Below are 27,346 nucleotides of genomic sequence, written 5' to 3' on the forward strand. Positions count from 1 at the left end.
ACGGTAACAATTTCGATGTTATTTTATTGAGTTTGCGAATCTTTCCGCGTATGCAATATTTATTGTCCAACTATGCATGTCGCCATAATGCATTCGGAGAAGCTCTGTAATCAAATATTTTTTTACTGTTATTCAATAAATAAATCAATAATAAATATACTTTAGCGTTATACTAGGAACCAGTTTATCCACTGCCGAGCTACGCTGGCATCTAAAATTGGCAGAAAAATGCTCATATCAAACATTTTATTATTTTAAACATAACATACTAGATAGTACGTCATTCGCATAATTAAATAATGATCTGGACCGGTTTCATCGGCTCAGAAGGATATTGCCAACCGCGAATAATTATATGAATATATTGTTTTAAATGCCATGATATTTTGTCTAATAATAGTATTTTTCGTAAGCAGTATTGTGAAACAATAAAAAAAGAAACAACTTCTCAACCTGTGTCTATTTTAAGAAAAATGTCTGTCAAGACTATTCATTTTATGAATGCAGTCGGTATTATAATATGATTTAGTATGAAGATATGCACATAAGTTTTCTGCATATACCTATGTGTATTTAAATTAACTGCATAATATACAATGCATGATTATTTAAGCCACTTCGACGCATTCACAAACTAAACAAACATGGTGATGACGTCATAAGCAATATTATAAAATGCATTGGTGAACTAGGCGATTAGCGATGAGCTTACGGCACACAAGAAAAATAAAACTGTATGTTCGAAAAATGATGATTCTAAGAGAATGAATGGATTGAGACTCGGGTGTTTAATCACGGACTATAAAATAATATTTATTGATTTATACATTTAATTAATACATATCTTGATTAATTATACAAAAACCGATAGCCTACATTGCAACGCAATTGTATAACCATATCATGTAAGAACCACTAGTTAAAATTGTCGTGTATTTGTAGTCGAGTAGGATTCTTGTAGCTTACATTGAAAAGGTACACTGACGCGAATTCATCGGTTACAAGTTCAAGTACCGTCGGGATGCTGTTATGATCCGCCATAAATAGTGCACATTAAACTTTGTTAGTCATACGTATTTGTTTTTATTGAACTAAGACTACAATTTACATATGGTTTTCACAGCGTTTAATTGAATTTTAAAAATTAACCAACACCATTTATAATCTTATTCCAATGAAAACAAATATGTATAACTGACAAAGTTTAGTGTGCACTATTTATGGAGGATCTAAGCAGCCTATCTCCACCGTTCGTCACTGCCATCGGATGTCGTATTTTATTTTTAAAAAGTTTTTTTCTATTGGAGATATATGTATGAGATGTTTTCAAATTATGTATGTTCACTTTAATACTCGTATTATAGAATGTTACATTCTCAAATCTTGTGATTTATTCGTTGAATAAATGAAATAGTTTTGTTAATATAATATTATAAATATAAATTTTATTACGACTAATTTGCGTAGGTACTCCCAAGTAGATATTATTAAAATATATTTGGATAATATGAATAAAATATACAAATTATAATATACGTGGGTATTAGGTTATTACATCTTAATTCTTATTAATAATAAATAACTAATACTACATTATTTAATACAACAACGTTAAAGTATATACTTTTGTCGGTTACCCATTGGTTACCGCTTACCTCCACCAGGCACTACTAATATATGGGACAGTGCTACCATACATGACTCATAGATATAACTCGTGAAAAGCGTCAAAATCAATCTGATTACATATAGTGCGGCGATTACGTTTCCAGCGCGAGTTTTTCCTTTCCGAGCGTTTTATTTTTGTAGACGGGGGCAGCGAATTTAGCGGGGGAGGTCCCATTTGCGTTACTGCGCCCCAGACGCTCGGTGCGTCAACCCCGTCGGGCCAAGGGTAGCGGAACACTCTCGGTCACCCCTGAAAATTCGGCAGCTTTGCCCCGCCAGACGGAGGCGCACTAGCCACCCCATCCACCCTTGCGATTTTTGTTTATTATTGGGTGCGATGTTGTGTTATTTATATCGGCATGTCGAATCATTAAATAACACGAATTCGAATAAGCACTGACAAATATTATTATTATGGAATGACTTTTTTGTGATTATTTGAGTGGAAATTCACTTGGGAAATGTCTAGGTTTTTATAACCGGTTGATTTTGTTGTTAACGGCATTCCGTTTACGTTTATGGTTACAATCTTAACGTGTTTTTTAATATATTTTTATACCTATCTAAAATCATTTAAACATAAACATGTATGTACCTACTACCTAGTTTAAAACAGTGAAATTAATAATTATGGAACTGTTTACTTGTAAAATAATTGAAGGGTTTGCGACACCGCTCAATGGGTCTAGGACGATTTGGCACCGGACAACTGGACGCCACGGAATTCGAAAATAAATAGACGTTAGGTACTTATAGGTACTTTAAAAAAAATATTCAATATTATTATTTATACTTCAATGATTATATTATGATTTAATAGTTGGTAAGAATGTAAATATGCAGACGTAAACAATGATTTAATCGTGCATATGTTTAAGTTCCAACGAAAAAAGAGTTTTTTATTTAATATAAAGCCTTAGGCATGGTAATTCTCAATCCGCGATAAAGAATACATTATGTTAAGAGTAAAATGAATTCAAACTACTAAGTAGTAGATAGAAACTGATGAAAATACTTCGTTTTCACGTGTCTACGACAGTGCGGCGTCCAATTGTCCGGAGGCCAGTCGTCCCATTCCCCGCTCAATATTGATAATATAAGAATTTGTAGTTTGACTGTTCTTGCTGTCTCCACTTCGTGGTTCTTTATTTTCTCGTTGCTAAGTCTTCTGCCAATCTTTATGTGATTAGTCTCTTTGTTTCCCTTTATGTCTTTTCATATATTTTTAATTAAAAATAATATTTAAGATAAATGGTTTACAACACTTTATTATTCTTGAGCTTTTAAAATTTTCGAAATTAAAAATGCTGGAATCGTGGGATTTTGGAATTAGTTTTCATACGTTTGTTTTTTTGTTAAAATAAACAAATATATATTTAAATACAATGACATATTCTAAATACATAAATAAAATAATAATGTTTTAAACATCGCGATTAAACTCATTTTAAATTAATATATATGGCTAAATAACGTTGACGACAAGTTAGAAATATAATTTGACGAGACATTTGTTGTAATTTAAAAGGACTGTATGTATGGGTAGGTCGGAATTGCGATAATGTGGGAGCATGATCAATAGTCTTAATGTTGGAGTTTTGACGATGCACTGGCCTAAATACGTGCAGCTAAAATGGGTCAATCACTAACTGTATTTTTAATTACCCTGTTGATTTGCGATCCCGGTAGGAGTGCGTACTTTTCGCGGTAATGTCTTGTTTGTAGATTGTAGAACACCAGTAAATTCCTGTCTTGTTCACGGTTTTTAAGACACCGATTCTAACTGAGTTTGTTCGGTGTCTTTTGTGAGTATTATTGTTGTACGGCCGTGAAGATAAGATAATATCATTTTGATCAATTGATAATTTCATTAAACTAAACCTTGAATGAATATTATACGCTGCAGATTTGACAAGGCGCAATAGTGTGCTTGCTCTATGCTGCGATGATTACGCGTAAAATGGTAATACAGTTGTGGATAAGTTCATAAAAATATAACTACACTGTACAATTAATAGAGATACTTTTTAATACATATATACAGTGGCGCATGGCCCCCACATCTTGAAGCGGGCCCCCAGGCTAGAATCTTCGGCGGGCCCCCCTAACTATCGCTAAGGTTAAAGTCACTGTGACAATCTACAGTTATGTAATTTAATTAGTGTTCAAGGTAAAATTTAGGGTGTTTTATAGCGATTTTTTGTATTTTTAGGTAATACACCCACTTAAATTGCGTAGTTGTCGAATATCGATAAACAAACAATCGAAAATTCGTACAAGTACATTCTTTGAAATGTTAGTGTGCTAAAAGTGAAATAGCGCCGCAGACGACATTTTTTACTATTAGTGCAATTTTGTGATGTGTGTTTATCTCACTTGGCTGGTCGATCCGCCACTATAAACCCCCCCTTGTGGGGGCCATGCAGTGGCGGCTCGTCCATATGCACTGCGGAACTGCAGCACCCCCAAGCAAATTGAGAAAAATGTAATATTATAATATACATAAATTTATAAATATTATATGAAAATGTCAATAATATTTAAGCGTGTATTAAGCTCGCCCGCGCACCGATACATCCAATAATTATCATACACCGCGGTACTAATACCAGAAAGTGTCTATCTTTATGATTTTATGCAGTACCGTTGTCAATGGAATATGTTCGAATGGGCTAAGGAGTGACGCGGGGAGCGGGGCTCGCAGTTGGAAGCTTGGTCTACTGCGTTCTCACGTGAGCACGCGCGCGACAGCGAGGGAAGAAATATAGCTTTAATGATTTATTAATATTGTTAAAATTTATTTTTGCAAGCAATTTATGCAAAGTTCTTTATTTTAATTATTAATATAATTCATAATTATTATTTAATTTTGATTTTAATAGTAAAATATAATCCAAATAATTTATTTTTTATATTTATCAACCGAAACACCCCCAGATATCATATCCACGAGCCGCCACTGCATATATATGTAAGTAAGTGATAGAGAATTTTTAAATATTCTTTCTACTACATCTAATATGTCAATAGGAAAATTAAAATGTCATCAACTTTCCTTAAAAACCATCGTTATAAATTCACGTTGAGTGATTGAATGTATTTGTATTGTCATTATACCCTAGCTTTTTAATACCTAAGTTACTTTGAACGATTAAAAAACTTATTCATGTATGTATATCTATAGAAAATCATAACTTAACAGTAAAGTTATAAAATAATGTATGAAAACATATTGTACTGACGCAATGTTACCGAAGGCGTAACTTGGCTTGGGTATGTGTGGCGTAGACGGAGCCCTTGAAAATGTTGGGGTCTTTACCCTGGGCGTCGCGAAGGGTGGCGGAACCTTCGGCGGTGACCCCAATGTCCTCCAGGGGCTTTTGGGATCCGTGATCCGAGCCCTAGCTCCGGCCCGGGCTCCATCCGCCAAATTCTGGGAGTTTGTTAGACAAGAATCCCCTATTTTTTGCCAGAGATATCCTTATAATATATTGCTAAATTTTATATGAACACATATTTTTTTATTTTCCTGATAATCGTTCCGTAGGTATAATATTATTTTTATATGTCTATATCTACATTAATATTAGTTTACGTTATCGATGCCACACTTCAATAGGTAAACAACTAAAAAAACCGTGTTCAAAGATAGTGGCGTTTGAAGATTTTGCACAAATTGTCATTTTCTCATTTTTGAGGAAAATGTGTTTATTTTTTATTTAGTCTAATGGAATGAGGGAATTTTACAGTTTAATAAAAGAATTAGCCCGGAAATTTTCGTATATAAATGAATTAACGATTAATCCTAGAAAGGATTATTCGATTTTGTGACTCATTGTAGAAAATTTTGACTTATTTGTAATTTCCCTAATTACTGACCGACGTCCGGATCATTACAATTTTTTAGTTATAACGTACTTGCACTCGCTAATAATTTAATAAACTATTTATTTTATTCAACGAATACTCACAAGATTTGAGAATTTAATATTAGGGCAATCAATTAATTAACGCAATTTGTACTCTAAAGTACTCCACGTAACAACTACTAGTTAAATTCGACGTAATGATATAGGATGCCCACAGCTTAATTGGTTAAAGCAGATTGGCGCGAATTCAGTGGTTACAGGTTCAAGTACCGTCGGGTGTCGTATTTTTTCAAAAAAGATTTTTTCTAATACGTTGAGGTGTTTTCAAATTATGTATATTCAATATATAGAATGTTACATTCTCAAATTTTGTGGAATATTCGTTGAATAAAAGAAATGGTTTATAATAATATAAGTGGCCACATTTTTATCATCATTTCATGTCGTTTGTATGCGTAAATTTGATATTTGAGTTGCGACCATACAACATATCTTCATCAGACAATAGCCTGATATTTCTAAATTAGGTTCGTATTTTAATTCAAGGCTAAATACACAAGATACGCTCGTATCTTGTACATAACCACCGTCTTCAACTACAACAGCCTTCCTCTTTTTGTACTATATCCGTTTCACATGGTTTCGGCTATTTTTACCTGTCTGTCTATTCTCTAAATAGGGATTTCTGAAATCGAGACGTTCTTCTTCTTCAAGATCTTTCCTTGAATGCAAAGTTGATATCTCTTAGGCTGCCACGTGACGCAGCCAAAATTTGTCAACTTATTGTTTTTTTTTCTTCTTTGAAAATGCTTTTTTTTTTAAAGAATGTGACTTCAATCTAATCCATTATTATCTGGTTGAGCAGCTTTTCCAATCGAAGTACCGGGCCAAATATCAATGTAAAATTCTGACAATCAATATGCATGCAAAGCTTTATTTCAAATTCCGCTAATATTGGCGGCCATCTTTTGTAATTTTAATTGAATTAATGTATTTGTTGACATTTATATCCATGATTCGTTCATTCGTGGCTGTTCGAAATTATTTATTTATGCAATATCGTAATGTTTTATTTCTTTTTATAATATTTTGTCTTGCAATATAATAAAGTAGTTATAAACATACCACACAAGCGTGAAATTTGACAGTTTTAACAGAGAATATGAAGTAGTTAGAGCGACGTCGAGGGAGAGAAAACGATGCACTACGATTCATACAAGAGCAGTCGGAAATAATATCGATAACAATAATTAAAATTATCCTATGTAATTTATGCGCATGAGAAGAAATCGCAATCTGCGCAATTTCAAGTTTAAGTTGTTCCACTATAGTTTCAACGTCAGTTACCTCCATATTTCACCATATTGAGATAATCGCAAAAATCCGTTAAGTAAGCACATTTAGAATTGAAAATATATATTTTCGTCTTGCGAATAGGGAATAGCGAAATAAAATTTCCTTACCGTCATTCAAAATTATAAATAAATCGTGTTTTAAATTGTAGTAGTACAATATAAAAAATGGCGGCTGATCAATATAAACGACTCTGCAATCAATTATGATTTAATTCTACTTGGTGGAAAGGTAGGTTACTTACTTTACTTTACTTTTAGAATCAGAATCAAGAGAAATATCAAAAAAGTAGAAATGGAAGTTACCGACTTTGAAACTAATAGCCTTGTTTGTAACTGAAGACGGTAACATATATACATGCAAACAATTTTGTCTATGATAATATGTACCTTTTAAAACATAATGTCAAAGATAAATATTTGAGTAAATATATTGTATATTCGCTGTCTATGTATTATCTTCTCTAGTTTCTCAATAAAATATGAATCTGGCATTTTGTATTTTCATCAAATTAATCATACATCTACGTGATGTTGCAATCTCGAAAATTACACTATAATAGTGCCGAGGCACAGTCTGCCATCGCAGACATTCAGGGGAGGGGTGGACAACAATAAAAAAATGATTAATTTACTTAGAGGTTTTGTCAGATTATTTGTTTTGAGAATCAACTCAACATAACCGTAAGTGCTTTATTGTTATTAAATTTGATGCATTTATAGTGGCATTCGTGATTATTGGAATAGACATCGATTTTAAGATTGCTATTTATGACGCCCACGATGGCCGAGCGGTTACTAGTGATGTTTATATAGTATTTAGTATCGTGGGTCCCGGGTTCGAATCTCGAATCTGGAAAATTCACTTGTTGTTTTTCAATCTGTGTTTGAACCCTAAGTATGCATCTAATAAATTGAGCATGAGGCTAACATCCATTTCATGTAAAAACAATAATCTGTTCTCTGTGGATGCCCACATGATCTTAGGATCGAATATGGTAACATATATATATATATATATTACAAATTGAATATTTTGTAAATGAAGTCCAGTTTTTATGATCATTGATTAATTACCATTACAAGAGAAAAATATAAAATAGTTTAATTAGAATTTTTATTGTTTAAAATGATACAACAGAATCAAGAGGTTCTGAATAACGGATCCTCACTCCGGTAAGAGGCGATATGATAGAGGGTCGCAGTGAAAACCTCGGTAAAATGATATATATTTAAAATTAATAATACATATATCTTATTTAGACAATAATAACACTTTATACACATGAGTACCTATATAATATAATATAATATTTCATAAAAGGCAGTTACATTTTTGAATCCGCTTTCATTTATAAATATCAATGTTGTGACAAGAGGTTTTGTGATTGAGAAAACTCGTCTCAAGGAATAATCGGAAAAGGCCAATCTAGACTCTAAATAACTTTCCGAAATTTCGAGATTTATAATTTCTCGAGAAATCATCAACGAGATTCTCGTCAAAACGAGAGACTGTCACAATTTTAGCCGAAAGAGATAAAAAAATACTTGGTCGGAGAAGGAGATTTTCCTCTTGAATCCAAATATAGAAATATGTGCGGTATTAGTATAATATACTAATACCGCACTCGGAGTGCTCTGTCGTATATTATACGATAGGGCATAACTCCGAGTAGAAAAGACTTTGTCTCAGTGATTAAAGTTCCTTATGAAGAATGATCAAAACTTCACACACTTATAAACTAATGACAATTCAAAAAGTTATTTTTATCCCTTATAAAAAATGAAAACGGGATTATGTCAATATAATTTAAGAAAAAAACATAATTTCCACATTATTTTTACTATAACACACTATATTTATTTTAGAAAAACATATTTACCAGATTTAACAATACATTTTGGCAAGTAACTTCTTTACCCAACGCACTCGAAAACACCTTTATTAAAACAGCAATGGCAAAAACTTTAAAAATTTTCAAAAGTCCGTATATCTTTGATTCCTAAGGAGAGGGTTTTCTGGTAACCCCGTGGATCCAATCTCGGGATCCGGAGAATTTGAAAACGCTTTCAAAAGATATAACTTACCATTGAGGCGCTCTCAAAAAATCGTTATAAATACATAATGTAAAAGCAATTTGAAGTTTATCCCACACAAGAAGGACTATGAATCACTGGCATAGATAATAGATTAATATACTGACAATTCTTGTTATAAATAAATTTCTTAATGTTACTGATGGTAATAAAAATTAAACATATCACACACTGACGACTGTATTTTGGTAGCTATACTCGTACAACCAGATATCTAATCCTCTTCCATCAGTTTATTGGTGAAACACAGTTTGGTCCATATGGAATTATTTAAGTAGGTATTGTAACTACATTTTACAGGCCCATAATCAGCCACTTGTTGAATTTGTAGGATTTGAACCTAATGGGAATAGAGCGTGGTTGTTATAACCAATTCATTTGTTACTGAACTGATTTTTTAAATTCACATTTTAAGCAGTTTCTCTGAATATTGAAATTTGCAGACGTTAATGTTCGTAATATAATACTTATTATTGACACGAGAAACAATTATTTTTCGTAATGGATATCTACATATTATTGTGTCTAGTTTGTCGTATATTTTTTTATTCCTTCGTTTTTTGTTTCCTGTTTCAAACCAGGCGTCGGTTAGGTAATACATGCTTTTTTTAAAATTTAATTTATTGACACAACTGTAAAAAAATATATCTGTTAATGTATATGTATTTAAGTATTCACAAAACTCTCCCCTAGAAATGCGCATCGCCCCACCCCGAAAATATATACACATAAAGCCATCCGCATTTCCTCTATCGTGACGTCACGTCCGCGTGCCTCCTCCCCCCGGCGTCCCCCGCGCGGCCATCTTGCCGACCTTCTCGGTTCTTTCACTTTCTCTGGCATTGATCTTGACCTAGGCGCTGGCGGGCGTCGTTACGTGACGTCGACGGCGAGCGCCGCGGCGCCTGGCGAGCGTTCGCACAACTGTGCACAATGTATTTTTCTACGTCCACTAAACGACAGTACAGTGCAATCAATCATTGTTATGTTTTCGCCTTTTTGACAATCTTTCATTTCGCTGTTGATTTTTGAATGAAAAATAGTGTACACATTATAAAGAATGATTACTTGCAAATTTGCCTAATTTTTTTGTTAATTGAAAGAAAAATAACGCTATGAAATATGAATGAAAAATATTTAATTATTAGCAGTTATTTCTAGTTTCGCATCATCATTCAAACGAATCACACGCTAATATTTGATAGTTATGGTAATTGCATACGTAGAATAACATATTATATGAATTTTGTGTCATCATCATCAGCCAGAGTCGATCCACTGCCAGATAAAGGCGTAGCACCTTCTACTCTTTTTAATTCCTAGTTCTTCGCTGACATGCATATACATACGCGTAACTTTATGAATTCGTCGATCTAGCTTAGTTTTAAGGCGTTTAGTAGCACTTAGATACCACCGTATTACAGCATCTATCCAGCGGTTGTCCACACGACGAGCGACATATCTATTTCATTGTCATTTCATCGCCATTGCGACATCTAGCACTTCGCATATTCTTGATGGTTTCCTTCTTCATCAGTTTATTTTGTAGTTTTCCCACGTTATAATTAATTATTTAATATATATTCAATTTTAATTGCATATTGACATATTTATATACTTAATCACTTCATTATTTTATGTTCTAAAAAAAATATTTATTTCACCAACGAGAATATAATATGTAGGAATGTATTACAGTATTACACAGTTTACAAAACAATCTGCAAAAGTATTAAAAAATATACCACAGCGCGCCATCTATCTCGACGTTAATAAATTTACGATTATGTGTGAAATAATTCTGGATTTTTTTCGTATGGACTTTACGTCTCGTAACCTCAGCAAGTCTGCTGATTTGTATGAAATAAGGTAAGCTCCTATCGCAGAGCCTAAAACATTCGCGCATAATATTGCTGTCACGACTGCGCACTTTGTCCAAAATCATTAATAATTAGATAATTAAAAAAATAATTTCAACGTCGTTTAATCGAATGTTAATAAATAAGTAGGTATAGATTATTTTTTTTAAATAAAAATAAATTTTATCTAATGATTTTTGATGGGTATACATAGTATACATGTTTTGAAAAATACTTAATTTAAACACATCGCTTATTTTTATGTCGTCAGTGAGTTTTTGAAGTTTCATTGAATTAGTGTGTACCTTTACGTTATTTATTAGTGCGTACATTAGTGCTAAATATCGTAGTATTCTCGTAAGTATTATACCTGACAAGTGTGCTCTTTTTATCAGATCTCCACAGCCTACCTCTTTTCAAAAGTCACCCATCTCCACTGTTAAGCACAATGTGAGATCATTTTTCACCCGGTGCCAGTTTGATTCTGCGAGCAATCTCGTCAATGGACATTTATCGTGCGAAATATACGTAGTTCTTTGCCCACTCGATTTGAGTGCAATCGAAGAGTAACGTTTTTCGATCAGCAAAGCAGTTTATCTATATTTTTGTCTTGGAGACATTTATCTTTATGCCTACTTTATGGATTTAATTCGAAAACTACTACATTATAATATCCTAAAGGCCTATTAGATCTTTCGGAAATACAATTCCTCTGTTCTCCCAGTCAAGTCGAAAGAGTGATCCAAAAGCTTGCCTGTTCAAAGGACTGACAAAGGAACCAATGGGTGATGGAACGTAAGTACATAAAATATTTATAACAATCTATGTATAAAGTTAATTGGTGGATAAAAAATAGTCATACAATTGCAACCGTTTAATTTGATAAAATAAATTCGTTTGATGTAAATACATGGCAAAACCATGGACCGACAATAATTTACAATATTGGGAAGTATCCTACCTTCATTCAGCATTAAATTTATGACAATGATTATACTAATTAAAAGATTATTGATTTGTAATGTAGGTACAATTATTCATATGTGAATTTTCCCTGTATGATGAATTATATATATTTTTTAAATCTACCTAATAATTGTAATGTTTTTAATTAGATATGAAAATAACCATAATATCTTATGATCGATTCAATTAACAATTTCAGTCATGACATCGATTTCTCGTAAAAACAAAAATCTGTTAATAAAAATCTCCACAATGTGGAGACCCATGTAATCCCATAAGGATCGAATATGGTCAAAAAAATATATCTATAATATTACGTCTTAAATATATAAAATTATTAATGATACTGATAGAGCATCTTCCATCAAAAATGTCTCTATAGGTATCTATGATAGACAGTGGGAGTGAAAAATACATTGCCCATCGTTTGTCATTTTATTCGGTTAGTTCAGCTAGTAGGGAACCTTCCTCGACCTCTGCGTCATAAATGAGTTCAGGAAAGGGAAGGGCACCGAGTAACAATAATAATTGTGGAATCGAGAAAAGTGTTATATCATCGCATAGATAATTTACTCTTTGGTATCTTATCATGAATCCACCATTTCCCATTATATTCTCGTGAAATTACAATTCTTTCGAATTTTAATAGCATTACTCTTTAGATATTTTAGAATAAAAAAAACACATAACGACAGTTAAAAAAAATAATACAATTCTAAAACAAATTGATTTATTTTATAAATATTTTTAATATATAAAATATTTTAGCGTGGCAGGCCGAGGCGGGGTTTATATATAAAATCTACCAGATTTACAAATTTATCCCGGCTACTATTTACAGCTTCTCGTCGCTTCAATCGCGGACCCCGGCATTCTCTGGTTACATTCCCCGTACGCAGATACTCCGCACTTTGAGTCTAACGATAAACACATGGACTGCAGGTATAACTAAGAGTGCTCGTCAACAAGTTATTGCCAGCTGTTGCATCCACGAGAAGTTATAAATTTCGCATGGCCTAACGGCTATAATTATAAGGATCGTTAGTGTTCGTTTGTGGAATCATGGAATCATGTCGCATGTGTATGCCTTCCCCGAAGGAGTTTCAGCCATACGCCTGGCCAAACCGGAAGGCATTGCTTGAATTGATGCTTTGCCGATTTCACATAAATAACTAACTACATTATTTATATAAATAGAGTAAAAATATTTAACATTATAATTTATTATATTCACCAAAGTATAATTTTCTATTGCTTAGAAAATAATACCTTCCACAGAAAATGTGAAGAATGTTTGTTTTATTGTCTTTTGTTAATTTATGATCGGTGTAAAATTTGGATTTTTGGAGTAGGTCTCTAGTATACCTACCTATTTACATGTTTGCTTATACCAAACTATTAAAATAATGATAGTGTCTGACAATCAGATTCGATCTCAATTTACAGAAAAGAATAAAAATTTCAACTCTTTAAATGAAAAATATTAATTTTGTACTGATAATGAATTTACCAAATATCAAAAATTTATTTTAATTTTTCAACCCCCCCCCCCCCCCCGTATGATACAATAACATACTATAATATCTATATTGAAAAACTGAGCTTGAATATTAATATCTCGTAAGCAATCAAACCAACAACAATGCGTAGTAGGTATATAATATGTATGACGTATGCTATGTTTAGAAATTTCAAAAGCGTCGTATGACAATTCCGTCTAGGTTACAAAACAAACCTTACATGCAAACGTAGAAAGGGAGCAATTTTTGGATCATTGACCCAGACGCATATTATGCTTACTTACAAAGCCTTCTGATTTAGAGGTCCCCCCCTAATCGCCTGCCACCCTACAGACGCGCCGTGTCGCGAACTCTACTGCCCTTTTCAAAAGATTTTCTCGTAGGACGTCCTCTATTTGCAGGTAAAGGCCGGTCAAGTTTTCCCTTTTGATTTTGGAGAAACAGGCTGGGAAAGCGTACACTATAATAATTATATTTCAGTTATATTTCAGTTTTACCAATCGCGTAATGTAATAAATAATCAATCACACAATCATTATAATCATAATCCAATATACAGATATTTTTTATTTCTATTCCTCATCATCTCTATTCCAAATTCAAATTTAATATTTTGACGTTTAATTTTAATTGTTTTGTTTATCATTAAATTTGGCGTCAAATAGGAGGAGTTTGAATTTGGAAATGACACATTAAAACTCAGTTTTAATATGTTAGTAGGTATATTAGTAACCTATGGTTGCAAGCTGCATAAGTCGGTGATTTATATCATGTCCTATAATGACTTATAGGTAGAGTTGGGTATTTCCCGAGGAAATCTCAATCTCGAGATTCGGGATTTCCAGAAAAGAATTCTCGATGAAATCGGGAAATTTCAAAAAACCTGTAAAAATCCTAAAATCAGTGTAAAAACAGACAAATTTCAAAAAATATGATTTTTAAGAAGACAAACAAAATAGAAGTAGGAAAACAAAAATAATTCAAAACATTACTTATTAAAATAGAATTTAAAAAAACAGAGACTCTCAATTGCTGTGACTGACAATCGCGTACGCTTTTGAGACACAAAACTCCCTGATGTTGTAAAAATTGCGCTAATTTTGAGTCGAGGTTGGCTTAATTGTGTTAAATGCCTCGATCAGTCCTTGAATTTTGTGTTTTCTGTCCACTTTTTCCATATAGAAAATCGTTTTTTCAATTAATATTTTATAATAAAAAAATCCCGAATCCCGAGAAAAAATTCTCGAAATCCGGGATTTCCCGAAATTCTAAAAATTTCAATTCTCGAGATTCGGGATGGAAAAACTCGAAAATTTCTCGAGATTTCCCGTCGGGAAATTCCCGAAACCCAACTCTACTTATAGGTAAATATTATTATAATCGCGTTAGCCTGTGGGTATATGTATTAATAATAAGATAATTTATGATATTTCCTTTACTTACTTTCACTTCAAACACTCGATTGTAGTAACTTTACTGTCAATTCTTGACAAGAATCCTATAGAAAGCTATTACTGAAATTAAAAAAGATCACATCGTACTTCTCTACCGTTCTTATATTTACTCTTTAGCTTGGGACAATTTATTCCTGATTTTATCAGACATTGGGTACCTATTAATTATTGATACCAAATAATGTACCCTAATTCTACACTTAGTTCTATTTTTGTTTTTGGTCTTCCAAAACTTGAGTTATGTTACCTACCTGTTTTGTGTTAGACTTTGAGCTCTATCATTGTAAAAAATGTATCTAGTTTTATAAAATAAAAATAAAACTGTAATTACTGTAAGTATATAATATAGTTCGGAGTATTTGACTGCCTTTCTATGTAGAATAATAGTCACATTTTCATTATAATTTAGGGTGTGTTTTCGATTACCACATTTAAATAACACGTTATTTAAATCTAATGGCCAACGACTCCAAACGCACCAGTCGCGGTGTTAGCACTAAATGAGTTATAATATTATAATTTTTTTCAGGCACGCTGTTGACAGAAGTTACATATTATTCAATTATCGATGAAATTTTCTGTTTAAATTAATCTAAAGTTACTTACGGCCATTGACAAGTGTGATCGCGAGTTTGCTACACAATAATCTGCAGTGTAAAATGACTTGAGTTTTAATCTCCAATAATATGTAAGATCCATCTAGTACAGAAGGTTATCTTCAACGCCTTTGACATAATATTCGTTTTCGTATTTACACGTAAACTGTGTAAAATATATGAAAAATTCATTTAATAATTTTATTCAAGACATTCGTTCGAGGCGTTCGTATTTCCCATACTATCCCAGTAAATCCGCGTCGAATCGAAACGACGGCGGGCGTCTGGGTGTGTATCTATGCGTCGGTTCTTCGCGCGCCGTTCTCCAGGCGTCGTCCCTATGCGCCTCGCTCAGCCCAGGCTTTTGCGCTCGTCCAATGTCGATCAAGGTCGTCCCGAACCTACCCTATGCGAACAAGTCTGAGACAGCCTCCATAAAAAAACTACCCCCACCCCGTTCGGGCGGCCGGGAGGCGGTGGGGTTGAATTTTGCGGAAAAGCGATCCGCGCTATGGCAACGAATATTGTTTTTATTTTAGGAGTAAGTTGTTTAGAGGTTATTCGATATCGACGGTCACGTATGCAATTTTTTTAATTACCATTTGTTTCGAAATATTTTTGTCATTTGAGATATTTCATAATTATTAAAACATTCTTTTTTTAGCTCATAAAAAAATTAAATGATTCATTCGTTAATTGAAAATATCTAAGGCTTCCGCGAGACTGTGTTGATACTGAATTTGTTTGAGAGACTTTCCCCATAATAATATAATGTAAAGTGACCTAAATAATTCAATTTTGTACAATATTTTTGACTGCCAACCCAAGTAATAATTTCAACATTGAACATACACATAGTCAACATCGTTACATGCCTATTACAGGTTTCATATTATTGTCCCTTTATAAAAATCATAGAGTATATTATTATACTGTGGAAATCATACAAAATATATTATAATGTACTTATAAAAAACAAGTTGGACTATAACTCAAGTTTTATGAACTCCTTTTATTACAACACTTATTTGACATTTCAATAGCGGTTTTAGTGTATTTTAAAAAATAACAACACACTCAGTTCCTATATTAGTTATTTATTTGTTAAATATATTTTACTTGAGGTAACTTTTCACATTTTTATACCTGTCTCGTTTTACGACATTATAAATTAAATAAAAAACCTAACAATTGTGTTCCAATTCCTTTCAACTATTATGACTTTCCACCAAGAATAGCACTAATTTTGGTTTGAATTGACAGACATAGAAAAGGTAATATTATATACGCGGATAAGTATATTATATTAATTAAAGATGGTAGTTATTAACTCGTCTCTGTTCTAGCAGAACACACTAACTGGAGAATACTAGTTTTGAGTAATTTGACTTTGAAGTTGTTAAAATGTTTGAAATGGTCTATCATGCGAGTTTATTAAGTAATCGTTAAAAGGATGACTTTAAAATAAAGACTGTTTATTTATTAAGAAGGTTTCCAGACGGTAAAGTTTGAAATAAGGAACATTTTGGTATAACTAACTCAATATGTCATTTTTTCGAAGTAGTGTCTTCTGTCAGAACAGTGACGATTACTTTTGTTTATAGACACTATATTCGCTGCCTGTTTTAACGTCTCGCGTTCAAAATTATCTATGTTTGTATTAATTAATAAAAAAACACCATTCCATTCATAATGAATTCAGATTTCAGGGTTTATCTTCGCAAATATGCTTATTTAATGGCTTATGGATACGATTAAATAACTATACATCTTTATTACGAAATAATTTACATATAATCTAATAATTCGCCCCAGTGACCATTTTCTTAGCTTATCTTTCACATGTTTTTCATTTAAATGTCATGCTCTGAACGTTTTAAATTCATAAATTGTAATGATCACCATGTATTTTAAAAAAATAATGTCACTGCTCCGCCCATTTAAATAAAGTTTTGCATACGTCTGTGTTAATGTTAGTGAAGGTTGCAGTTAATAGTTAAATTCCAAGTTATAATAATGTAAGAACATTTTTGATAATTTAACCTTTTACTTGTACCTATTCGATTTTGGTTAGTTAGTTAACAACAGTTAATTATAATACATTACACAGTAGGGGTTCATATCTGACATGTAATTGGTAATTTCTCGACTCGAATTAGGATGGCATATAGCTCGAATAAACATGCTGTCCTGCTTTAACATTTCCCTTGTGCAATGACCAAAAGCAAGGTATGTACCACGTGGTATCTTATATCAACATTTGCCAATACGATGTAAAATTATATAAGCGTCGATTGCATTATAATTTGAACGGTTTATGATTAGCAGCATTACTGAGTTATATTCTGATAATGACATTAATAAAGAAAAAAAACAAGTTATTTAAGGACGAAATCAAGAATTCATGGTTAAACTACGTTATTGACTGATTTATTGATGTTTGTTAGTTGAAAATTTCCCTCTGAGGCGGACGAAACCGGTCCAGATATTAAATAAAAGTGGAATAAGTACGATAAAAATTTGCGTTTCATTAAATTAAATTAATAATACAATGCATTTCCACCATGAATTGACAGTTAACACAATAAAATAAAAATTGAGCATGTCCTATTTAACTATCTGACTTCGTACGGCGAATAGACTATATAAAATCGTGTAATAAGTGTTACGTACCATACCAATTAACTAATTGAATAATTTACCAAATTTTTGTTTTTATTTTGTTACAGGTAAGTCTTCAATTGATGCTAAATCGACTTCATTATTTCAGAATGTTGTAAGTTTTATTATATTATACCTGTTAATATTTGACTACACTAGTCTAAATCATTTTTCATCATATTTTACGTGTTACGTTTACAATTCATGTGACAACAGTTACTTTACCTTTATCTACGAGCATTAATTTTGGATTACTCCAGTGTAGTTCTCAAGGATTCATTTTCTCACCGCCTTGTCGTTATTGTTTTACTAAATGCGATAATATTTCAAAGTAACTATGGACGGTTAGTCGCAGCGTTCGCAGTAGACATTTAGTAAAGCGATCCTCTCTGAAGGGTAGCGAGGGTCTGCAAAAAATCTAAATCAGTCACCGGATTCCCTCTTCCCTGTGCCTCCAGAAGTGTACCGCCGATGTCTCGATTGACCTCAGGCGGTTGGTAGGCCGCTGACCCGACCTTGTCTGCCTCAGTCCCGCCCTGGCTGAGTTATTCACCTCGCTAGACAGGGGGGGGGATTTTGTTTTGGGGAGAAATGCCACTTTTATTTGACTTGTCACTACGTGCTGTTTCGTATTATTTCGTAATCGATGCATATTATATTCGACTTGCGACATTGGCACTAAAACACAATCAATAAAAACTAAGTAATAATCATAGATGGCAATTGAATAGTGCTATTATTACTAAGTAGATATACCTATATATTTTTAAATATTTATACGTTGTGCATTTAAACAGAACTCTATTAGGTACCTGTATACCATGAACAAACTTAAATTTCAATTAAATATAATACTGTACATATAATTATAATACTGTAACAAAACGCAAATTTTTGTTTGGTTTTATTGTCCCTTATGAAATATTAACATGCAGTTTTATTCATTTTAATTAAGTGTTATTAGCATAATTATTATTTGATACGATACATCAATGTATTGGTTGATTGTTTTTGACACTTTTTTGAATTTGTTATTGTAAATGCCGGTTGTCTGGAATATTCATTAGTTGAAAATGTCCCTCTGAAGCGGACGAAACCGGTCCAGACTTTAAATAAAAGTGAAAGAAGTGCGATAAAAATTTACGTTTTATAAAATTAAATTAATATTTAATACAATGCATTTCCACAATAAAAGAAAAAAAATGTAATAGGTACATACTAATTATATTTTAATCAACTCAAAAATTAGTTAATATATGTTTTTAAAACATATTATAGGCATTACAAATTATTAATTCTAGACTTTCACAATATGACATTTACAAAACAGAATGATTTGAACAGATATTGTGGTAACACTATATTAAACTATTATAATATAGGTACTATATTAAACTATCATAATATAGGTACTATATTATGGCAAATATAGGTACCAAAATATTGCAAATTCTCTAAATTTACTAATGGATTGAAAATTCCAATAGAAAGTTTACCAAATATTGTTTACAATATTAGGTATATACCAAGAAAAATAAAGGTATACTGCACCCTCTAAAAAATATTTTTCTGTGTGCGCGCCTGGTCAATTGTGATTATTAATCAAATAATAAATTCGGCCAATTGTAAATAGGAATATTATATCTATTGTTGCAACATAGTCAGTTTTCAAAACACCCTAGTATCCCATCCACCCAAAATAATGGTGAGTTCACTGGGTGAATTGCGCCTCGCGGTGACCTCGAACGGACCGCGGCCCGCGAGACAACCTTGTCGAGGGGAGCAGCACCCCTGCCATTGCCAAAATGCACCCCCATCCGAACCGGAGCATTGCACTCAGCCCCTGATTTTAAACCAGGGATTTTAGCTAGCTGGAATATAAGTTATTGTGTTGTTAGTTATTGGTTGCGTGCTTTGTTATAAAATCTTTTTTTCGCGTCTCTAACTGCTGAAGATCGTGCATGATGCTAACCACAGCCTCTGGAAATATCCTGAAATATGTACGGAAAAGAAAGATATTATGCTTAACCAGCTGTTGGGCCAATCGAGCCTTTTCGCCACAAAGACCAATTATTATTGTATTCCATTTTTTTAAAATCGAACGTGATCTCTTCACATATTATAATCTTTGTCAGTTTTGAATTAGCTTTGTTTTGTATTATTTTTTTATAATCTTATTTTTGTTGATTCCATGTGCTCCTGTCTTTCTTGTACATATTTTATAAAATAAGTCAATTTAAACTCAGTCAAAACACACTTGAGTGCGTGGCGACCTGGGTAACTGCTCTGAAATATTCGCAGGCGTAAAAAACTTCACATCCAATTGTTCGATTAAGACCGAGTGTAGGTTAATGTTTGTGTTGTTGATGATCTTGGCTCATTTAGAATGTTCTAGTTTTGTCTTTCCAGCGTTCCCTGCATTCCACCGTTCACATAACTGAACGTATATAGAGAGATTGAGTCGAACCATGGTATAAGTTTCCCCCTCTTTCTCGTCTGTTTCCGCCGATAGCAAGCCTTTACAAATTTGTATTTCCTTTTGGTATGTAAATTGGCTAAGAAAATTTATATTTGTGGCTAGATAGGATATGGGTATCTCTTGGCGAAGACATGATAATTTCCCATTCAAGAGAGGACTGCAGTGTGGAACGCAACAGGAAATCACACTAAATTTACAAAAAAAAACTCCATAAGTACTTATTATAAAAATAAGAAATTAACAAAATAAATATTATTAATATTATCTTCTCGGGGTGCTTGGTGGAGTTCAAATTTAAATCCATAATTCTTCAAAATTCATATTTCAAATATGGATTTCAAAATAATCTAATCTAATGTGTAATTTTTATTAGCCTTTATTAGCCATTGCGGCAGTAAATAGGTACATACATAAATAATTATTAATAAGTGCTGACCACACCCTTTAGCCCAACAACCCTATGATATAAGGAGGGCTCTTAGAAAATATATACCATAAAAAAGTTGACAGGATAGAACTCTTTTCATGCATAGGTTATAAAAGATGAATTTAATAATATGAGTATAAGCAATTCTGAATTAGATAATGTCTAATTTTCGTAGATGAAAATCATTGTTTCCAGGTAAATGTTGCATCTCCAACTAGTTACCTGCCTGTTATGCATTAAATTCGTATATCAAATTACAGTGGTGAATACCTAATGAAAATTCCATTCGGACTAATAGTTTTGGCTAATTTTCATTCGTACAAATGTTTCATAGGTACATCTTACCAGACACTTAATATTACGATGTCTCCAGTTAGTACCAAAATGAAAAGGTAAAATAATTTATTGTTCTAAATTCAAAACAATATTTTATACACAATTGCGCGCCTTTGGAGTACAATAATTTTAACAGTAACGGGTTTTAGAGTACAATTTTTAATTAACATTGAACTCGTAAAGCGGGCAAACTTTCCAGACAGGCATTACATAATTACTTCCGTTCTTTTTTGTTATTATTTTTAAAGCTGTCACGCGACCATGGAAACCGTACATCAACGTAAACAAAGGAGCGAAAAAATATGTAAATGTGAATTATTTTCTTTTAATTTCGTCAAAATTTATATGGCTAAATAAATTAATAATTGTGACATCTCCATAGGAATGATTTTATTACCATCAATGTATTTATACGATGCTGAAATTGTTGTTTTTATACCGATTCCATATATTTTAAATTTTATCAAAATATACTTAGGTATATTGTATTTAAAGGCCGTATAAAAATTCTTTTACAATATTATGAAAATCCATAAATTTAGAAACCGTCAGAGAAAATAGATCAATCAAGAGAAATCTTCGAAAAAACATTTCTTTTCCCGGGTGAGGGTTTTAGTCATTAGGCTACCGGGCCAGGTCTATAACTAATAATGTAATCAAATTTTTTAACAAACGATTACTGTATCTATGTTGAATTAAGCTTACAAACGGTGACTTTATTTGATTTATAGATAGCGTCTGGATTGTTCAAACGTGTTGGTGTGACATTACATTACTCAAGGTTTGTAAACTGGAAAGTGTTTTTTTTTATAGACAACTAAGTGTAAGCGATGGTGCCCACAGAACGCGTCGAGCGGGCGAAGTCGGCGTATTCATAACCATAATCACACGTCTCTCGCCGCGCATTACCCTTCACCTATGTAATAAGCGGCCCAAGCAGCACAAAACAATTATTTTTACAGCGTCTCTCATAACAAAGCAATAAAAATATTATATTATTTCGGGGCTTGTAATAAATATTTACGACGACATTATTCAACCAGCGAAATATAATGACACGGAATAAAATAAAACAATGGGTTCTCTGTTATTAAATAATTGCTTTTGGCCCGTCGATCGACGACGCCTCAAGCAGCGTAATTTTGGTAGCCGTGTTCAATGAATGGACTTCTTTGTATTTTCATTACATCGTATCGCCGAGAAGCGAAAAACGGTGACTCATGCGGCAGGCGGCGCGCAAGGCATCGTTAAGTCCAGTGGGCGCTGGCGTATTTGATTACGTTGTATTTTTGATGATTTACGCGCCACTTGTAGAAATTTTGCGCGAGCGCCGCACTCGCTGCGTCAATGGGCTTTATGCCTAAGGACAGCGTTCGGCGGGGCGTGAGCGGCGTGCGCAACTAAAACGTGTATCCATATAAACGTATACTTAACCAAAAGAAGACAATATTGTCTACAAACATTTTTACATACGGTTATACGTTTACGGCTATTACGGTTATACGGCTCACGGCCTTACACTAAGGAAAATCCTTAACTGACAACTGATTGGGATTTAACCACAGGTTTTTAGCTTGTCGCGTGTGTGCTCCGACCTCTAAAAAGATCGCTAAAAACTTACGTGTATCCTACGGATTTAGAAGATTGAAGATGTGCACTATATTACTGCAGTGGTATAGCTAATATGAAAGTTTTTTTAAAAATTAGTTACGTATTAAACTATGTACTTCTTATAATGTAAGTTTGTGTTGATGAGTGTGGTTTTGTTTATATGTATATGACACGCCATCTACATCCGGTCGATGTTTGAATGAATGAATATTTTTTTTTTTATTAAATATACTATTTCTAATAATTAATGAGTGAGGATTATAAATCTGATAATAAGTTGATGATAGAGTCTCTACGTTGCATATTCACAGTCGTTTTCTTTAATGTTTCCTGAATCAGACCGTCGCACGTGACTGCGTTCACTTTGTCAGACGTAAACAAAACATAAATTATAAAGAAACATTCGAGCTCTCAAGAGTGGTGGGTATCTGCCGTCAAAACAGCGTCGTGAAAATGCGCCGCTGAGGAGAAAGCAGCGCCGTCAACCCCTTCCATCCGTCTGAGCACTCGTTATGCGTCTGTTGAACTTTTCAAATGTCATTTCGGGCCCGGGAGAACGGGCCAGCACCGGGTTTTCAGAGGGTCAGCCTAAAAGATTTCATAAGATTTAGTTTACGCGACTCGACTCTAAATGAAATTTTGTATCAGCAGTGATTTGATCTTCCTGATAATCCGAAATTGATGCCGATTCAGTTTCCAAGAATCCCCGTCATTCACTAGTAGTCTTGCGTCTTCTATCACTAGGTAGTATCTAGCAGTCTTTTAGGAAGTCAAAATCTAGTCGAATTGACAAGAGACAGATCGGATGGAGACTTCGTTGATGCATCCATGGCTAACTGACCAAGTCAAGTCAAACGTCGCATCTTCAACTCAGATGTGACGAGATGCCGCATGGTCCACTGTCTTATCGCCTTGAAAGTGTTGACTCTTCTTAAGTGATCACTTCAGGTTTCCGGTGTTACCTGTATTGAACAGATACCGTTCTGCATAACGTTGGCTTTCTTTTTTCGTAATAACTTACTTAGTAATCTATAAATCGACTAATAGTATTTTTCATTCATGTATTACCAAACTCCATAATATGTCGTTAGCATCATTTAGTATTTATTGAACTGTGGTTCAAGACTAATCAGAAATCCTGTTCTAGTAATACATGAAGTACGCCAGATAGAACAGAATGACGTTCGGTAGGCTCGGGAAGATTCAACGTAGAATATGAATTGTGGACCCAATGGAAAAAGCATTTCAAGCAGCTCTGAATGCATTGTTTTCTCAACTTATACATTAATATTTTTTAATAAACTATTTTTTTAATCAACGAATAATTCACAATATTTAAGAATGTAACATTCTTTAAATAAACATATATAATTTGAAAACACATCTGAGAAATATATAACTACTAGAAAAAAATACGACACGCAGCAGGATTCGAACCTGCGCCCCTCGGGAATCGCGCCCATGTGCACTGACCACATGCTATAGGTATTTTATCTAATTAAGATTTTTTTCTAGTGTTTATATATTTCTTAGAAGTATTTTCAAATTATTAAGATTTTTAGGATGCACTTAGGATGTTCTGAATTAGGTATCTACCACCTATTCGATGTTTTATCGTACTGTGGCAATGGAAATAAAATCTATCGAAATATTTACGAGTGAAGACGTTTTTCTCGGCATCCCCAGTTGTATAAATCAGAATTTCGTCTCTTCACTTAACGCTGCATCCGCCCACTAAAAAGAGCAAGTTCATCGGTGGTGGTAAGTAAGTACACGTAAGGGGAGTCCCATCCCAGACGGGGATGTCCCCGGACCCGCTCAAACGTCCGGACGCCGGTTCAAAGCCCCTGCGCTTCTCCGGTGAGTGGCCGACCTCCAGACGGCCGCTGCAACCGCCCTCCCCGCCCACCTTCGCCACCCCATGGCATTCCTTCTACCCCGACTACACCCCTGCTATCAGCCCACACGGGAGTCTACCCCAAATGCTTGCTTTTAGTTTAATACACCGGTAAAGTGGAAGTCAATCATTGTTGTTATGAGTGACTATAGCGAGGGTCTCTAAAGAAAAGATAATACCAAAGTAACAAATGAACTGTCAAATGAAAACCTTTTTGTTTGAAGTGAAAGCTAATTGAAAATTAAAATATGTCATTGTATAAAACTGGGTTGGGTTGGGTATCTATATTTTATATAACTTCATTTTGTAGACTGTGATATAGAAAGACGTATTTCTATTAAGCTATCTTCATATCATATAACAATTTATTATCTGTAATGAGTTACATATTTTGGCCGCCTCCTGCGGAAATCATACCCACAGGCAAAATCAACGCGTCCTGTAAATTTAGTAGCATTATGACGACCGTTTGGCTTGTAGGAAATATAAAGCTTTTAAAAAAAAGCTAAACATGCATGGTGTCTTGTCTAACCAAAGACCTAATACAATAACAAACAACACTGTGGAAGTTTCGAACAATAGATCACAATAGTGTTCGCGGTGTTTCAATGTTTCGATATACAACGGTCAGATTCGCAGATGGTTGTCAAATCATTACGAAATGTTATTAATATCTAATATATTGGGGCATTTTCATGTTCTATACTCGAGACTGGCCTTGGGCGGGAGATGCTCTGATGCCTTTACCTGATTTTCGATACCCTCAGAAGCTAGCTTTCCATGTGGGTAGTTGGTCCTCCACGGATGAGACAAAGGGATGGTTTTTGCCTTATTTACGATTTAAGCCTAGTCTTGTTATATAAAACACACGCGTGTCTATATCCTGACGCCAGAGAGCTATCGTTGTTGATAACTGGATGGTAATAGCGGTTGACAGAGTGCCTTGTAGGTGGAAGATTAAAGAGGCTAGAGTTGGATTTGGACTGTAGCTCCACGAAAAAATAATGTCGTATGGCTTAGGCTTAGACAAAGATGATATTGTTGTTTCTAATTCCAACATGCAGTTTTCTAGCCGGCCGAATGTCCTGAATTATGGCAACCCCTACTATAAAGTGCATTAACCCCAATTTTATAGATTCCGTGAAAAAATGTGGTATTGCATAACGTTATCGGAATCTTTTGCACTAAATGAAAATAAAAACTTAAGATAAACTTCCATTTTTCTCGAATTGTATTATTTACCCAGACGGAGGTGGGCGAAATACCGTCACGTAATTTTCCAATTTACCTTTGAAATAGTTACATTTCCTCGGCAAAGCTCATGCAATCATTTTAAGTTTAGGCAAAAAGATAACATGGTGGACTTAATTTTCTAACTTTATCAGTGTTGCTCGCAGGAAGGAAGTAATCAATATACGGAAAGTTTAAAATATACATGCTTATTTTGCAAAGGGAGAGGATTTTAAAGATTTACATTAATTAATCAAGTTTTGTTTGTATACAAGCTGCTAAACAATATAATTTCTCTTCGCGTTTACAAACAGTGCGTAACAATAGGAAATTTCTACCTTGTGCAGGCGAAGGCTTTGGCTTCTCATAGCGGGGCTTCATATTTGATTCTGGTGACGTCAAAATACATTCATGTGATTTTCTCAAGCCTGGGTGTTTCTGTGACTGTCTGAACGCTACTACTGCATTACTCTAATTTGACATGTTGTAATATAAACAGATAAACAGAATAATATACCTGTCCGTAGGGATAAGGAGACCATACACTGCTTATGGGCGGCATAACATTAGAGTAATACGCTAGAGCCTCGAGTTGTGTCGTTAATGCGTTCCACGAGAATGCCACGAAACTAGAAATGGCTCAACTTGAAATTTCATTTTGGACACATGTAAATAGGAATGAAAAATAAGTTCTTTATTGATTAGGAATTAGATATAATATTTATTGCAATAATAATTAAGTAAACAAAAATAACAACATGAATATTTGTAATTCATACAAAAAACACAGTATTTTTCTTTATAGAACATTAGGAAAATAAAAAAATACATTTTTTTAAATATATCAGTAGTACCTACATATACATATGTACATAAATAAAATCTAATTTAATTTAAGATAAACCATTTTTTAAGTTGCGTCGCAAAACGACGCAATTCGAAAACGACGTAACTCGAGGCAATAGTGTACAACTATATATCGGTTTTATATTTAAAATATTATTTTCGCCTGCGGCGCTGACAGTTTTTTTATACTTCAATCATCAGTAGATATGCGTTTTAGAATAAAAAAAAAATGATCTTCGTAGTAGTTCATTTAAGATATCTGAGAGTCACTAATAAAATACACCTAGTAAGTTGAGAGACTAAACATAGAAGGGATGGCATTTTCACCCTACTTAGGGATGCCACTATAGTAACCAACGTGTAATAGAATCTTGCAGTTAAAATGAAGTAAATGCGCCATAAGTAGGTAGGTACTTGAATGTAATATCTCACTATTTCGTGACAACTATGTATCATTATCCATACAAGTATTTTATGG

At 33.5% G+C, this 27,346-nt stretch overlaps 1 protein-coding gene across 1 annotated transcript in view; it reads left to right on the plus strand.

Moving 5' to 3' along the window:
• Positions 1-19,229, plus strand: part of LOC147071817 (uncharacterized) — a 101,353-nt gene extending 82,124 nt beyond the window's left edge. Inside the window, exon 4 of the mRNA XM_085946649.1 lies at positions 18,111-19,229. Coding sequence (XP_085802775.1) covers positions 18,111-18,286 — 176 coding nt within the window. The 3' untranslated portion in view covers positions 18,287-19,229. The remainder of the gene's footprint in view (positions 1-18,110) is intronic.
• The last annotated feature ends 8,117 nt before the right edge of the window (positions 19,230-27,346 follow it).

This window comes from Rhyacophila brunnea, unplaced genomic scaffold (genome assembly GCF_057557595.1).
Source record: "Rhyacophila brunnea isolate RB1 unplaced genomic scaffold, BYU_Rbru_1.0 scaffold_2, whole genome shotgun sequence".
Lineage (NCBI taxonomy): Eukaryota > Metazoa > Arthropoda > Insecta > Trichoptera > Rhyacophilidae > Rhyacophila > Rhyacophila brunnea.